Here is a 16,710-nt window from a genome sequence, read left to right as displayed (position 1 = left end):
AGAGTAGGTCTCTAAGAAAAGATCTTAGAGTGTTGGCAAACACTCATTTCAGACCTTCCTTCAACAAATCCTGAGTACCTGTTATGTCAGGCCCCAGACTCAGTGGGAAGTCAGTGGGCAGGAACTTCCATTCTGGTAAAGGAGCCAGATGAATACAGAGGAGCCTTGCTGTAAAGAAAGCGTGAAATGAGCAGGATGTGCGATGGCTCAAGGCTGTAATCCTAGCTATTCACCGAGCCCGCCAGGGCAGGAAAGTTCTGTGAGACTCTTACCTCCAATTAATCACAACAAGCCAGAAGTGGAGCTGTGACTCACGTGGTACAGTGCTAGCCTTGAACAAAAAAGCTCAGGGACAGCACCCAGGTCCTGAGTTCAAGCCTCAGGAGTGGCATGTGTGCCACACACAGAGAGAAAATGTGAAATGAAGAGTCAATGGGTGATGATGACCACTTCAGTGGAGAGGCAAGCTTTGCACTGTGACTTAATGATACAGGACAGACCATTGAGGGCAGTTTCAATCATTGGAGCCAGTTGTCCAGCAGAGGTCACTGTGAAAGGAGTCGGCACTCCCTGTGGTACTTACTCAGTCTTAGCACTTTGAGCAAGGAGGACTCAGACACTAAGTGGCTGGTTTGGTCGTTGGGGACTGGAGTCCTTCCCTTTTTATCGGTTTTCAGTAAAATGGAAATCAGGCACACATTGGCTGACTAACTTCTCTTGTCACCTCTGTCTAAATAAGTAGTAAGCAAATTTGAAATGGAAAACCTCACAAGGACCACAGTAGTCTTATCTATGCCTCTCAGATAAGCTGGGTATATAGGTGTGTGCTATCACATTTTACTTTTTTGTTGAGATGGCAAGGGTTGTCTAACATTTGCTGGGGCTGACCTTGAATGTCTATCACAAGTAGCTGGGATTGCAGGTAAACCACTGGACCTGCCTTTTAAAATTTTCTTTCTTTCTTTGCCTTAGAAGAGTGAAATATGCCAGTTTTCTTGAGGCATGGAAGGTCCCAAAACAGTCCAAAGAGGCTATTGTGGACCTAGGGCTCAGGACCCACCAAACCATACAAGAGTGTTTTAGTTTATAGGCCCAATGTGGAAGAAGGGATAGGTTTGGTTAAAATTTGGTTTGTTTCCTATTGGGTCTTTGACTGTCCCACGGAAGACGGACCGGGTCGAGGAAAGGTCAGTGCACCGGTGGCCTGTTCCCCAGCCTCCCTTAGCCTCAGAGACAGTCAGACACAGTGGGGAGTCAAGTCAATCAGGAACTCGTTTATTACTACACAGCAAGCACTTTTTTTTTTTTTTTTTTTTTTTTTTTGTGTTTTTTTTTTTTTTTTTTTTTTATTGTAAAGCTACTATACAGAGGGTCACAGTTACATGAGTGAGGTTATGAGTACACTTCCTCTTGAACATTGTTACCCCCTCCATTGTTTTCCCCCTACCATCCCCTCCCTCCCTCCCTTCCCCGAGGTTCTTTTTTTTTTTTTTTTTTTGATTGTGATTAAATGATTACATAATTTCAAAGTCACAAGTTCATTCTGACTTCCCTGGAGCAAATTGTCTACCACAGTCTGTAATATATAACAGTGTTCACATGTTATATACCATATTTGTGATCAGCAGCATGAGGATATTTAGTAGTGGTTCAACCAGATGAGCGGGAGTTCTTTGTTTCTTAAGTCCTGTTAGTTTTGTCGTATCACCTAACCTTTTGGATTTAGCATCCACTTATGAGGGAGACCATGTACCGTTTGTCTCTTCGTTCTTGGCTTACCTCGCTCAACATGATTCCTTCTAGCTCCATCCATTTCCCTGCAAATGCCATTATTTTGTCATTTCTAATGGCTGCATAATATTCCATTGTGTATAGATACCACAATTTTTGGATCCATTCATCTGTGGTGGGGCACCTAGGTTGTTTCCATATCCTAGCTATTGCGAACAGTGCTGCAATAAACATGGAGGTGCACGTGTCCTTGTATATTGGTTCCTGTTGTTCAGGGTAGATGCCTAGAAGTGGTATGACTGGGTCGTAAGGGAGGTCAATCTTTAGCTTTCTAAGGACCCTCCAGACTGCTTTCCAAAGTGGTTGTATAAGTGTACATTCCCACCAGCAGTGTAATAGGGTTCCTCTTTCTCCACATCCCCTCCAGCATTTGTCGTTGGCTGATTTGTGGATGTGGGACATTCTGACTGGGGTAAGGTGGTATCTCAGGGTTGTCTTTATTTGCATTTCCTTCACCACCAGGGATGATGAACATTTCCTCATGTGTTTCTTTGCCATTTTTATTTCTTCATTTGAGAAGTCCCTCTTTAGTTCCCTTGCCCATTTAGTAATTGGTTTGTTAGGTTTGGGAGGGATTAGTTTCTTGAGTTCCCTGTATATACAGGATGTTAACCCCTTGTCTGATATATTGCTGGTAAATATTTTTTCCCAATTAGTTGGTTGTCTTTCTAGCTTAGTTGCGATAGATTTAGCTGTGCAGAAGCTTTTTATTTTAAGGTAGTCCCATTTGTCGAGTCTCTCTCCAACTTGTTGTGACCCTGGGACTCTGTTCAGGAAGTTCCTTCCTGTGCCTATTAGTTCAAGTGTCTCTCCTACTCTGTCCTGCAGTAGTTTCAGAGATTCAGGTTTAATGTTAAGGTCTTTAATCCATTTTGAGTTGATGTTGGTGCATGGTGATAGGCTGGGGTCCACTTTTAGTTTTCTGCATGTGGCTGCCCAGTTTTCCCAGCACCAGCGGTTGAAGAGGCTGTGTTTCTTCCATTGTATGTCTTTGGCTCCTTTGTCGAATATCAGCTGGCTGTAGGCCTGTGGATTTATATCTGGATCTTCTATTCTGTTCCATTGGTCTTCGGGTCTGTTTTTGTGCCAGTACCATGCTGTCTTTGTGATTATAGCTCTGTAGTAGAGTTTGAAGTTCGGCATGGATAGCCCTCCCATATTGTCTTTATCCCCTAGAATTGTTTTGGCTATTCTAGGTCTTTTGTTGTTCCATATAAATTTTTGGACTGTTTTCTGTATTTCAGTGATGTACGTCATTGGGATTTTAATAGGAATTGCATTGAATTTGTATATTAATTTTGGAAGTATCACCATCTTTACTATATTAAGTCGGCCTATCCAGGAGCATGGGAGGTCTTTCCATTTCCTAGTGTCTTCTGCAATTTCTTTCTTTAACTTTTTATAGTTCTCATTAAATAGTTCTTTTACATCTTTTGTTAGGTTAATTCCTAAATATTTTATTTTTTGGGAGGTTATTGTGAATGGGGTTGCTCCCTTTATTTCCCTCTCTTCCTGTGCGTTATCAGTGTATAGGAAGGCAACTGATTTTTGTGGGTTTATTTTGTATCCTGCTATTTTGCCGAAGTGACTTATGATTTCTAAAAGTTTGGGGATGGAGTTTTTGGGATCGTGGAGGTATAGTATCATGTCGTCTGCAAAAAGGGATAGTTTCACTTCTTCTTTCCCTATGCGGATCCCTTTAATGTCTTTTTCTTGCCTTATTGCCCTGGCTAAGGGTTCTAGGACTATGTTGAAGAGGAGTGGAGACAGTGGACATCCTTGCCTTGTTCCTGTTTTTAGGAGGATTGGTTGTAGCTTTTCCCCATTAAGTATAATATTGGCTATTGGTCTGTCATAAATGGCTTTTATTGTTTTTAGAAATGTTCCTTCTATTCCTATTTTCTCCAGAGCTTTTAGCATGAATGAATGTTGAATTTTATCAAAGGCCTTTTCTGCATCTGTGGCGATAATCATGTGATTCTTGACCTTGGCTCTGTTGATATGCTGGATTACATTTATTGACTTACGTATGTTAAACCATCCCTGTGTCTCTGGGATGAAGCCTACCTGATCATAGTGTATTATTTTTTTTATGTGTTTCTGGATTCTGTTAGCTAGAATCTTGTTAAGGATCTTTGCATCTGTGTTCATCAAGGAGATTGGCCTGTAATTCTCCTTTTTGGTTGGGTCTTTGCCTGGTTTGGGGATGAGTGTGATATTGGCTTCGTAGAATGAGTTTGGGATAGCTCCCTCCTTCTCTGTTTCTCTGAAGAGCTTGAGGAGTATGGGTATTAGTTCTTCTTTAAAGGTCTTATAGAATTCTGCTGTGAATCCATCTGGTCCTGGGCTTTTTTTTGTTGGAAGACTTTTGATAGCTTCCTGTATCTCATTATAGGATATTGGCTTATTTAATTGGTTAACTTCTTCTTTGCTCAGTTTGGGTAACTTGTATTTCTCTAAAAATGCATCCATTTCCGCCAGATTTTCTTCCTTTAGAGAGTATAGCTTTTGAAAGTAGTCTGTTAGAATTGTTTGGATATCTTGGGTACGTGTTGTGATGTTTCCCGTGGCATCCCTAATCCTATTAATATGGGTTTCCTCTCTTCTTTTTTTAATTAATCTTGCCAACGGGCCATCAATTTTGTTTATTTTTTCAAAGAACCAGCTTTTTGTTTGGTTTATTTTGGTTATGGTTTTCTGATTTTCTAATTGGTTAATCTCTGCTCTCAATTTGGTTATCTGGCTTCGTCTAGTAGCTTTAGGTCCCATTTTTTCTTGTTTTTCTAGCTGTTTTAGTTGCAACATGAGATTATTTACTTGGTCTGTCTCCATTCTCTTGATGTGGGCACTGAGGGCAATAAATTTGCCCCTCAGGACTGCTTTTGCTGTGTCCCACAAGTTTCTTTGTGAGGTGTTTTCATTTTCATTGAGTTCTAGGAAATGCTTTATTTCTTCTCTGATCTCTTCTGTTACCCAGGCCTTGTTAAGGAGTGTGCTGTTCAATTTCCATGTATTAGAGAAATTTCTGCGGTATGCTTTGTTATTGAGAGCTAGCTTGATTCCACTGTGGTCAGATAGGATACAGGGGATTATGTCGATCCCTTTGTATTTGCTTAAGTTCCTTGAATGAACTATGATATGGTCTATTTTGGAGAAAGTTCCATGAGCTGCTGAAAAGAATGTGTACTGTGTTGTTTTAGGGTGAAATACTCGGTAGATGTCAGTTAATTCCGCTTGAAGTATGGCCTCACTTAATTCGGTAGCTTCTTTGCCAATCCTCTGGTTGGTAGACCTGTCCTTTGGTGTGAGTGGCGTGTTAAAGTCTCCTAGTATTATCGTATTGGGATCTATTTTATTCTGTAAGTTTGAGAGCATTTGTTTAACATATCTGGGTGCACCGATATTTGGGGCATATAAGTTGATGATGGTTATATCCTCCTCTTGGATTGTTCCCTTTATTAATATGTAATGTCCGTCCTTGTCTTTCTGTACTGATTTTAATGAAAAGTTTATTTTGTCAGATATCAGGATAGCTACACCTGCTTTCTTATTGGGGGAATTTGATTGGTAGGTCCTTTTCCACCCCTTCACTCTGAGTTTGTTTGTATGTTTGGCTGAGAGGTGGGTCTCCTGAAGGCAACAGATGGATGGGTCTTGTTTTCTGATCCAGTCCTCAGTTCGTTTTCTTTTAATTGGCGAATTCAGCCCATTTATATTAAGAGAAAGTATAGAGAGATGCATTGTTGTCCCTGCCATTCCGTTTTCCTAAGTTTTTCTTCTTTCCTTTCCTCCTGTGCTTGCTCAGTTAGACTTTGAGTAATGCCTGTTTGGGGCAGGTCCCAGTTCCTGGTTGCTTTCTTCAGGTTGTGTCCCCCCTCTTAGAATTCTTTGTAATGCTGGCTTAATGTTTATGTATTCATTTAGTTTTTCTTTGCTATTAAAAGTTTTCAGTTCTCCATCGAATGTGAATGCTAGCTTTGCCGGGTATATCAGTCTGGGTTGGCAGTTATTGGCTCTCAGGGCTCGTATGGTGCTTTCCCAGGCTTTTCTTGCATTCATTGTTTGTGTGGAGAGATCTGCAGTGATTCTAATTTTTTTCCCGTTGTAGTATAGCTCCTTCTTCATTTTTGCTGCATGCAGGATTGTTTCCTTATTATTCAGATCCATCATTGTTACTATTATGTGCCTAGAAGTGTTTCTCCTGGGATCTTGCTTGTTGGGTGTTCGATAAGCTTTTGTGATGTAGTTAAGATGGTCGTTTTTGAGGTGGGGAAAATTTTCATTGACTATCTTGTTAAATAGGTGTTGCATTCCCTTGCTCTGGAATTCCTCACCTTCGTCCACTCCGATTATGCGAAGGTTAAATTTTTTAGCATTATCTGCTTGCTCTTGAATTTCCCTTTGGTTTAATTTGAGTGATTTTTCCATATCTGTCACTTTTTGGTCCAGTTGGTGTATTCTGTCTTCTGTATCTGACACTCTACCTTCCATTTCATTCACTCTGTTGACCGTGGCTTCTATTGTGGTTTGCATGATGGAAATGGATCCCTTTATGGATTCAATGTTGGTTCTCAGAGTACTGATCTCACCTCTCAATGAGGTGATATCAGTATGCATTACCTCTAATTTGGCGTTTATCTCACTTCTTACTGAGGTTTGTGCAGCTTCTATTTTTGCATCCAATTTTTGTTTGATATCCTGTATATCTTTTGATAGTTCATCCTTGTGCTCTTTCAATTTCTGATCCATTTCTCGCTTTATTTCTTGAGTCATTGCCTCCAGCAACCCTTGGATGTAGTTTTTGTCTTCCATTCCTGCTTTGCTCCCACTGGGGCTCTCCCCTGCGTGGCTGCTGGCTTTTGAGGTGAGCTTGCTGTCCTGGGTAGTGGTAAACCTTGTGATTTTTCTCTGTGATTTTCGCATGGGGGTTCAGGAGACTGCTCTTCAATCTTGTTTTGGTGTGTCTGTCTTTGCTTGGTTGCTGATTCTCTATTGGTAGAGAGAGTCTGTGTCTGATCTGGATTCTGTTGGGAGCCTATTTCCAGCTGCTATTCACTTAGGATTCTCAGCTCTCTGCTGTAGCAATTCCCGCCTTTGGAAGGGTTGAGCAGCCTAGACTGCTTGTGTTTGCTCCTGCGGGTGCTCTTGGGAAGATCAGATGCTCTGGATGCACTCTCCCAAATACTGGAGTCTGCTATGGGCTCCTGATGTGTTTTTGTTTGTTTTGGGCTGGTTGTGGGCTTGAACTCTAGGTTTGGGTGCTGTCCCTCAGCTCTTCAGCTCAGGGCTGGCACCCTACCATTTGAGCCACAGCCCCACTTCTGACCCTTTTTGCTTTGTTCAGGCGCCGGTCCCCTGGCCTGGTTCCGGCCCCAGCCTGGAGCGCGCTCGTTAGGCCTGTGCTAATGTGTATACCACCTTGGTTATGCAGCCTGGAGGACACAGTTCAAATTTCTTCTACTGTTGGTAGTCTTGACCCAGGGGCACTGTTCCTGGCTTGAGCATTTAAGCTCCCTTCCCGGGGCGCTCTTGCTCTGGCCTGGCCAGCAGAGTGTGCTCCACCGGCTGGTGGGGCTCTGAACAGTTCCCAGTTTTAGTGGGTCCTGTGGTCCGGGTGTTGGGGTAGGGAGTCTAGGTCAGGGTCTGGGGATTCCCTCCAGCTCTGGTCTCCCTTGATGGATTCCCTGTCCCCTGATGGGTACTCACCCTGTAGGTCGTCAGTTGTTGTTGCAGTCTGTCAGTTGTTGTTGCAGTCCGAGTTCAGTTGGGGTGGTTGCGGGCTGGGTTGGGCGGCCCCCCGCCGGGTCGTTGCGATCGCGACAGGTCCCTTTGTGGCGCTGCTGGTGCCGGGCGGCTTTGGCGGGATGGAGCCTCTCCGCTCCGGTGGAGAGTGATGGGTGGGGTGGGATCCTCCTGGAGACTCCCGGCTGGTAGGTTTCTCTGTTCCTGGCGATCCGCTGTTCTGCAATCCGGTACCTGGTGATCTGCAAGCAGCCCCCTGTGTCTCTGTGGCTCCGGCAGCCCCCGCCGGGCCGGCTGGCCGGCGGCTTGGCGCACTGCCGCGCGGCCAGTAAAGGTTGGGGGAGGGGTCTTCGCTCTTCTCTGTTCTGAAATTCTTCTTTTCCTCTCTTTCCTTTTTTGTTATTTTCCACCTCTGGTTTTTCTCTGAGTGTTCGTCTTTTTGTTGTTGTCGGTCTCTTGGGGAGATTAAAGGTTGGAATTCGAACTCTCTTTTTGGTTGGAGAGAGCTGTGGCGTTTCCCTACTGCCCCGTCGCCATCTTCAACTCTCTCAGGGATAGGGGTCCCATCCGGTTTCCATTTCTTCTAGCAGCTTCTACTTAGTGCCCGGCACGTAAGCTGCTCTGAGGTAAGGTGAAGAGATCTGTCGACTCTGTGAGCTTGGCCCGCTCCAGTCCAGGAGAAGCCCGTTTGGACAGGGTTCTGTGAAACTGGCCGGCACTGGTCCAGGCAGGGCTGGCTTGGACAGGACCTTGTGAGGCTGGTGCAGTCTGGTTCAGTTGACAATGAGCCTGTGAGCCTGGCCTGGGCCGGTCAAGGAGCAGCTGGCTTGGACAAGACTCTGTGAGGTTGACCTGGGCCAGTCTAGGAGGATCTGGCTTGGACAGGGCTCTGTGAGGTTGGCCCAGGCCAGTCCCGGTGGCCCTGTCTCACACAGGGCTTGTGTAGCTGCCCCAGGCTGGTCCAGGAGGAGCTGGCTTCGACAAGGCTCTGTGAGGCTGGCCTGGTCAGGTCGAGGGGCAGCTGGCTTGGACAAGACTCTGTGAGGCTGGCCCAGCCCAGTCTAGGAGGAGCTGGCTTGGACTGGGCTCCTTGAGGCTGGCCCCCATTGGTCCAGGCGGTGCTGGCTTGGACATAGCTCGAAAGACTGCCCCACGCCGGTCCAGGTCTTGCTGGCTTGGACAGGCCTCTTTGAGCCTGGCCCATGCAGGTCCAGGTAGTGCTGGCATAGACAGGGCTCTGTGAGTCGGGTGCAGTCAGGTTCAGTAGACGCTGGCTTGGTCAGGGCTCTGTGAACCTGGCCCAGGCCGGTCAAGGAGCAGCTGGCTTAGACAAGACTGTGAGGTTGGCCCGGGACAGTCAAGCAGGAGCTGGCATGGACAGGGCTCTCTGAGGCTCGCCCAGGCCTGTCCAAGTGGCCCTGGCTTGGACAGGACTTTCTGAGCCTGGCCTAGGCCGCTTCAGGCAGAGATATCTTGGACAGGGCTCTGTGACGCTGGTCTGGTCCAGTCCAGTTGGCGCTGGCTTAGACAGGGCTTCTGAGGATGGCCTGGTCAGGTCGAGGAACAGCTGGCTTGGACAAGACTCTGTGAGGCTGGCCCGCACAGTCTTGGAGGAAATGGCTTGGACAGGGCTCTTTGAGGCTTGCCCTCCTCAGTCCAGGCACTGCTGGCTTGGACAGGGCTCGAAAAGCTGTCCCCAGGGTGGTCCAGGCGGCACTGGCTTGGATAGGGCTCTGTGAGCCTGGCCCAGGCCAGTCAAGGAACAGCTGGCTTGGACAAGACTCTGTGAGGTTGGCCCACGCCAGTCTAGGAGAAGTTGAGTTGGACAGGGTTCTGTGAGCCTGGCCTGGTCCAGTCCAGGAAGAGCTGGCTTGGACAAGGCTCTGTGAGGTTGGCCTGGGCCAGTCTGGTAGAAGCTAGCTGGCTTGGACAGGGCTCTGTGAAGCTGGCCCAGGCCAATGCAGGCGTAGCTGGCTTGGATAGGACTTTGAGATCCTGTCCCCCGCTGGTCCAGGTAGTACTGACATGGATACGGCTCTGTGAGCCTGGCCCGTGACGGTTCAGGCTTCCTTGGTTTGGACAGGGCTCTGTGAGACTGGCCCAGGCCTATCCAGGTGGCGCTGGCTTGGACAGGACCCTCTGAGCCTGGCCTTGGTCACTTCAGGCGGAGTTGGCTTGGACAGGGATTCTGAGTCTGGTCCAGTCGGGTCCAGGGCAGCTGGCTTCAACAAGACTCTGTGAGGCTGGCCCAGCCCAGTCTAGGCAGAGCTGGCTTGGACAGGGCTCAAGAGGCTGTCCCAGGCTGGTCCAGGCAACCCTGGCTTGGACAGAGCTCTGTGTGCCTGGCCTGCACCAGTCCCAGCGGTTCTCCCTTGGACAGGGTTCTGTAAACCTGGCCAGTGCCGATCCAAGTGGCGCTGGATTGGACAGGGCCCTGTGAGTCTGCTCCAGGCTGGTCCAGTCCAGATGGTGCTGGCTTAGACAAGGCTCCTTGAGGCTGGCCCAGTCAGGTCGCGGCGCAGCTGGATTGGACAAGACTCTGTGAGGCTGGCCCGGCCCAGTCTAGGAGGAGCTGGCTTGGACAGGGCTCTTTGAGGCTAGCCCCCATCGGTCCAGGCAGCGCTGGCTTGCACAGGGCTCGAAAGGCTGTCCCCCGGCTGGTCTAGGCAGCCCTGATTTGGACACAGCTCTGTGAGTCGGCCTGCACCGGTCCAGGCAGTGCTGGCATGCACAGGGCTCTGTGAGGTTGGTGCAGTCTGGTCCAGTTAAAGGTGGCATAGACCGGGCTTTGTAAGGCTGACTAGGGCCAGTCAAGGAGCAGCTGGCTTGGACAAGACTCTGTGAGGTTGACCCAGGCCAGTCTAGGAGGATCTGGCTTGGACAGGGCTCTGTGAGGTTGGTCCAGGCCAGTGCAGGCATGGCTGGCTTGGACAGGACTTTGAGATCCTGTCCCACGGAGGCTCAGGCAGTACTGGCATGGACAGTGCTCTGTGAGCCTGGCCCATGTTGGTCCAGATGGTGCTGGCTTGGACAGGGCAGTGTGAGGCAGTCCCAGGCCAGTCCAGGTGGCCCTGTCACGCACAGGGCTTGAGAAACTGGCCCCAGGCTGGTCCAGGAGGCCTGTGCCTCAGCTGGCCAGCTCACAGCGTCTTTTTCATACAGAATTTCCTGAATTTCCTTATGTTCTCTTTATAGATACACACACACACACTCAAATATATATTAATCTGTTTTTATAATCAATGGTATATTTACACAAAACTATATATTTATATATTGATAATCAATGTTCTATAAGCATTTTGCCCAAAAATGTTTTAGTAAGCAGGTATTCTGTGAGTTAGACCTTGCCCTGGGCTCTTTGTTTACAATTATTTTTCAGACCAACTGTTGATTTTTGGCCTCCGGCTGGCATTCAATATCAAGTTCCTCATTTCTGTCTTTCCAGTTGCTCTGATTGATTAGAAGTGTGCAGCTCTACCACCAGATTTACAAAATAACAATTATATAAATAGAATAGTTCTTGAAACACCAGTAGAAATGCAGAAGTCATGTACCATATCTCGGAGGTATGCATGATGGAGAGCTCACATTTTATATAAACTTGAATCCCTAGACTCAGATTGTAAAGCTAATTGCGTAGTACTTCAGTAGCTTGTATATGTCTGGGTTCCAGACTCAAACAACAACAAACAACACTCCAGGATCTTTAATTGTCTCAGGCTGACAAAATTCTTTTCTTGTCACATTGAAGTCACACTTCAAACCTTTGCTATGAACCATTTATGTGATTTCTTAGAAAATCAAGTCTAAAAAAGATTCCTGACTGCATGCTGTGGATCTCGCCTGTACTGCTAGCTAGTCAGGAGGCTAAATCCGAGGATCATGGTTCAAAGCCAGATCAGGCAGGAAAGTCCATGAGACTCTTCTCTCCAATTAAGCACCAAAAAATGGAAGGGCAGCTGTGACTGTAAGTGGAAGAGCATTAGCCTTGTGCAAAAAAAGCTCAGAGACAGTGTCCACAACATGAGTTCCAGCTCCACAACCAAACAGAGAGAGGAAAGGCGAGAGAGAGAGACAGAGACAGAGACAGAAAAAGAGACAGAGACACACAGAGAGAGACAGAAACAGACAGAGATTGACAGAAAGAGAGACAGAGACAGACAAACACAGAAAGACAGACAGGAAGACTGAGAAATCACTGACAACTCCATTTAGAAAAATGTATATGGATATCTAAGATGTATATCCTATTCTTCCACAATTCACTACATAGTACCACCTCATCCTGATCCACATTTGGCTACTTGGAATCTATTTGGTGTTTCATAAATTATTCCACATGCTCCCATAGAACATAAACAGGCCCACACCTACTCACCAATGGTTTATTATGAGTCTGACCTTTTTGCTTAAATATGTAATATTCCCATTTGTATGTTTTTCTGTTTTCATGGTTTAAAGCTACCATTCCCCACATTTCATGTCTAGACGTCTTCATCTTTTGTGCCAGTAGTGGAATTTGAACTCAGGGCCTTAAGCTCCTGCTCACTTTTTGTTCCATGCTTAAACATGTAACTTCAACCATGCTATGAGTTCCTGACTTTTGCTGGCTCATTGGATAAGTCTTTCAGATTTGTCTACAGGGGCTGATTTGAACCTTGACGAAGTATAGGGCATTCTTGAAGCTACAATTATTGAGATGGGCCAGGACACCTGGCATGTCTTTGTCCCTCTGGCTAAATCTTCTGTCTTCTATTGATGATGGCTATTACCGATTTCCTATGTATTTTGTCAAATACTTTTCCCTCAAAGTAACATTTTGGTGGTATTTTGAGGTGAAATGTCCTTACATATTTGCACAGAGCAAAATGGGTGTGCGTACAGACTTGAATTCACTAATGGAAGAAAGTCCCACATACAGAACATTTAGTCTGGCATAAGTCTCAATAGACAGAACAACTTTAAAGGACATCTGGTTTGCTGTGTCCTAGAACTTTAGTAATGGCCTGATCACCCCATGCAAGCATGGGTTGGGTTCCTTGCCCCTACAGTGCACTGAACAGTTCCCTTCATAGCCAGTAAGTGCTCTTGGACAGCTCCAGGTCACTATTTTGCCTTTACTCAGGACTCATGTGTCTGGGACATCAGAATGTATAAGAAAACAAACCACAGCATTTAGCCTCCATAAATTGTAAAACATAAACATATATATTTAATAAATTTAGAAGAATAAAAAGAATGAACATTTTACAACAATCAGGACAAAAAGAAAAAGACAGATATACCCAGGGAGAGGGGAGGGAAGCTCTAAGTCTAGGTTGGCTTCTAATTTGCCTTCAAACATAAATTCTGCCTCAGAATCCTCCAAGGGATCTACCTCCTCATGAAAGATTGGAGTTGCTCCTGCAATTGCCAGAGAGGCAGATTCTAATTTCTCTGTTGGAGATTGGTTCTGCTGCAGCAGGACTGATTTGTCCACATATTTTTTGAGGACCGATTCACTTTCCTGAGCTGCATCTAACTTTGGGACCTCACTTATTGGTTCCCCTGAACACAGACTGGGGACATTTTCCATCAGCCCCACGTGTGCTACTCCCTCCAGCACACCAGGAGGAGTGCTGATTTGACCCTTTATGAGCTGATCTGGGCCGCCTGTGAAAGTCAGAGGAAGACAATCACTATTACTTTCTTCTTTCTTTGGGGTCCCTACAAGTTCAGCTCTGTCACATGTGGGGTTCAGAACCAGTGTCTTATCCACAGGACTCACAACCTTTTGGGGCCTGACTGCAAATGCATCCAACCCCTCTACATGCACATGCTTTGTGGAGTCCAGTGATGGCTCCAGATCTCCATCCATCACCATCCCTGACATCACCAAGGGCAACTTTCTTGGCAGGTCAGGAGAAGCTGCTCTATGGCAGCCAAAACCTGAGAAAGAGAAATAGGTAAAGGAGTTTGACAGTGGATTCTGGATGTTAAGGTGGAGTTCAATTTCCATGAGGCTCTAATGGAGGAAGCTGTACAAGTTTACTTTGGACTGAACACTGATAAGAAGGTAAGGTCTTTCCCAAGAGTGGCTAAGCGCAAGTGCTTTCACAAATAGAACCAATACTGCCTGGCAGATAGTATCATAAAAAGACATTCTTACAACCTGGGAGGTAATAAGGGCTCTCAGGCAATTAGGATCATCCCTAGAGGCCCAGGCGCCATCCCTACTCACAAGCTCTGAGGTGACCACACAGGGACTTCTTCCTCTGTTTCTTGGTCTCCTTCTTCCCGGTCTCCTCCAGCTCATCCAGATGAATGTGGAAATGGAGGACCAGATCTGAGGAGGGATGTGGAGCATGGCATAGTGGGTAAGTTCTTTCAACGGGTGTCGGTTCAGGGGCTCTCGGAAATCTGCAGGGTAGCAGTCCATCCACATGATGAAGATGGAACAAAGGGTGCTGTGGGCAGATTAGTGACAAGAAGAGTGAGTGCCTGCCCTCCCTATCCTGGGCCTCCCATAGCCCCTTTCTGCAAGGACTGCTGTATGCACACTTGCATGTTGGGAAGCAGGAGGAGACTCCCGCAAGCAGGCTGATCTTCACCACCCACGTGTAGAAGCTTCTGAAAGATAATTCTCCAATATTCTCACTGTGATAGGTAACAAGAAGGAACTGATTTTGTACACACAGCCCTCCCTGTCATCCCTGAGAGTCCTCAACCACACCACAGCTGTGTCCTCTGCCACCACTCCAATCCCAAGCCTCTGCCCCTAGTGGAAAGCACAAGTGATGTGCAAATGAGAAATCTGCACTTTGAATCAGAAGCCTCAAAAATACCATTTTAAACCAAGGGGCCTTTTCTTTGTGCCACAGTCCACTTACTTCTTTACTTGTTCATCTTCCTGGGAGTTACGGCCCGGGAATCTGTACCTATGGGAGGACAGGAGGAAGTCACCTCTCAGCTTCTCCTTTTGTGCCCACACAGAACACATATGGGATGGGCTCATTCCCAGACGGGAATGCAATCTGACACATAAATAAGTGAGATACAGTTCAGTGAAAATTCTGCTAAGAGACTTATATGCATTGGTCCAAGGTAAATGTGACAGTGCTCATGCCTCTAATCCTATCTAATCAGGAGCATGAGATCTCAGGTGCACAGTCTGATCAGACATTAGTCAGTAAAAGTCTAAGGACATTAATTTTTAAAAGGCCAGAATTGTACCTATGGTTCAAATGCTGTAGTGGTAGCTCTGAGCACCAAAGAAACAGCACCAAGACGCTGAGTTTAGGTGGAAGGACTAACACACACACAAAAACATAAAAGCTTCAGGGGTTATAATATGTAAAGCCAACATAATCCCTCCTTGAAATCTCTGAGTTGATTCAGCCTCCAGTTCACCCGCCTCCCCCACACCCCAGCCTTTCCTGGGTCTACATTATTCACAGACATCCAATTCCCAATGAAACCTTATTTACTCATGGGAAATGTGATTTCCTAGAACCTCACCTAGGTGAGGGCAGAAGTTGTGTGCCTCTGGCACCTGCTTGTAATCCTAGCCCCTCAGTAAGCAAGCTTCTGAGGTTCCAGTAGCTTTTCTGGGAAATGTCCTGGGCAGACCGCTACTAAGAAACTACGCAGGGTATGCACTTCTTTGTCTCATGCCAAGCTCCTGTGAGAAGACCCCCATGAAATCAACAGGTTCAGAGGGGTGCCAAGTATTCCACAACTCAGCCAGGAATAGCTGAACTGTCCCAGTTTTGAAGGGGGAACACTCACTTTTTGAACACAATATCCAGCACTTGCTCCATTGTCCCCCACTGTCTATAATTGTGGAGGAAGTTTCCAACATAGAAGAGATCGCCTTTCTGGTAGGCAGGGACCAGGTTCATCACCAGCATGCCCAGCAGGCCTGCCTCCGGGCTCCATATATCGCATGGCACATTCAGGGTCAGGGCTGACACATTAGCACACTAAGGCGAGACAAAGAATCAGAAAAAAAAACCATGGAAATGAGACCACTTCCAAACGAGAAATTGTGATAGAGTGGATTGAAAACTATGCAGACAGTATTATCTCAGTAAACCCAAATCACATAAGAAGGTTCTACTGTGGACCAGATTAGGGTTAAGTAGGTTTTCTATCATGAGTATACCTTGCCTGAGTTGCCTTGTGATTTCCTAGGTTTCTTTTTGGACAAATCTCTGAGATGGTTGGTTCGTGGCTTGCCACTGATCCAGTGTCTACAGCTTTGACTGAGGCACCCATACTTCTCTTGGCTGAGACCAGAGTCTCGAGACCTGCAAATACAGCACAAGAACATGTTTCTGGTTCCTGAGTCACAGGCCAAGTGAGCTGGCTTGAGCCAACTGTGAGTTACCGTGGCCTGCTATCAGGGTTCCATGTTCTATTCCATTGTGAAGGAGGCAGGGTCACCTGTCAGGGCCCAATGACCTCTGCCCCTTCCTTACCCAAAAAATACCCCCCCCCCCATATGGCTAAGTGTACATGTAGACAGAGTTAACAGCACACCCTGTTTGTCCAATCCTAATCTGCTAGCCCTAGGTTCTGGCATGTTCTCTGCTTCCAGGAGTCACTCCTAGGTCACATTCATGGCATATCTGTCACTATTCCTCTAATCAGGCTCAAATTACTTTGCCTCTCAAGGCCTTCTGTGACTGCCACATCCTTCTGGCACATATTTTGACATCAACATCCTAGGTCATTGTTTACTTTCTGTAGCCTAATCTGTTTGTCCTTGGAACCCCTCTCTGGTGTCATCTGGAGCCAATGCAAATACTTAGAGATGGGAAATTGAAAGGAATCTTGGAAAACATACATTACATATATAATCAGCCTTTATTACAGGTGTCTATTTTTTTGGCCATTTCTGTGGCTTCACTTCAGCCTGGGCACTCCCCTGAGCTCTTTTGCTCAAGCCTAGCACTCTACCACTTGAGCCACAGCACCACTTTGGCTTTTTCTGTGTATGTGGTACTGAGGAATTGAACCCAGGTCTTCATGCAAGGCATGCTAGGCAAGCACTCTACCACTGAGCCACCTTCCCAGCCACAGGTGTCCATTTTTGGAAGTGAGAAAATTATTTTTTATACTTGAAATATTTCATGGAGGCAAGCAGAGAAAGGAAGAGCTGCTGCATTGTCTTTTTATGATGACTAGGATTTG

The 16,710-nt window shown here is 46.4% G+C and overlaps 1 protein-coding gene across 1 annotated transcript; it reads right to left on the bottom strand.

Moving 5' to 3' along the window:
• Positions 1 to 12,567: 12,567 nt before the first annotated feature.
• LOC122106147 (ral guanine nucleotide dissociation stimulator-like) lies at positions 12,568 to 15,978 on the bottom strand. The gene is made up of 5 exons (XM_042677428.1): positions 15,680 to 15,978; positions 15,304 to 15,497; positions 14,406 to 14,453; positions 13,757 to 13,982; positions 12,568 to 13,464 (listed from the first exon to the last, which is right to left on the bottom strand). The coding sequence occupies exons 1-5, from the start codon at positions 15,845 to 15,847 to the stop codon at positions 13,408 to 13,410; spliced, it is 693 nt and encodes a 230-aa protein (XP_042533362.1). The 5' UTR covers positions 15,848 to 15,978; the 3' UTR covers positions 12,568 to 13,407.
• Between the last annotated feature and the right edge of the window lie 732 nt (positions 15,979 to 16,710).

This window comes from Dipodomys spectabilis, unplaced genomic scaffold, assembly GCF_019054845.1.
Source record: "Dipodomys spectabilis isolate Male_0828 unplaced genomic scaffold, ASM1905484v1 ptg000039l, whole genome shotgun sequence".
Lineage (NCBI taxonomy): Eukaryota > Metazoa > Chordata > Mammalia > Rodentia > Heteromyidae > Dipodomys > Dipodomys spectabilis.
Note: the sequence above shows the minus strand (reverse complement) of the source record. Positions and strands in the feature narration are given on the sequence as shown.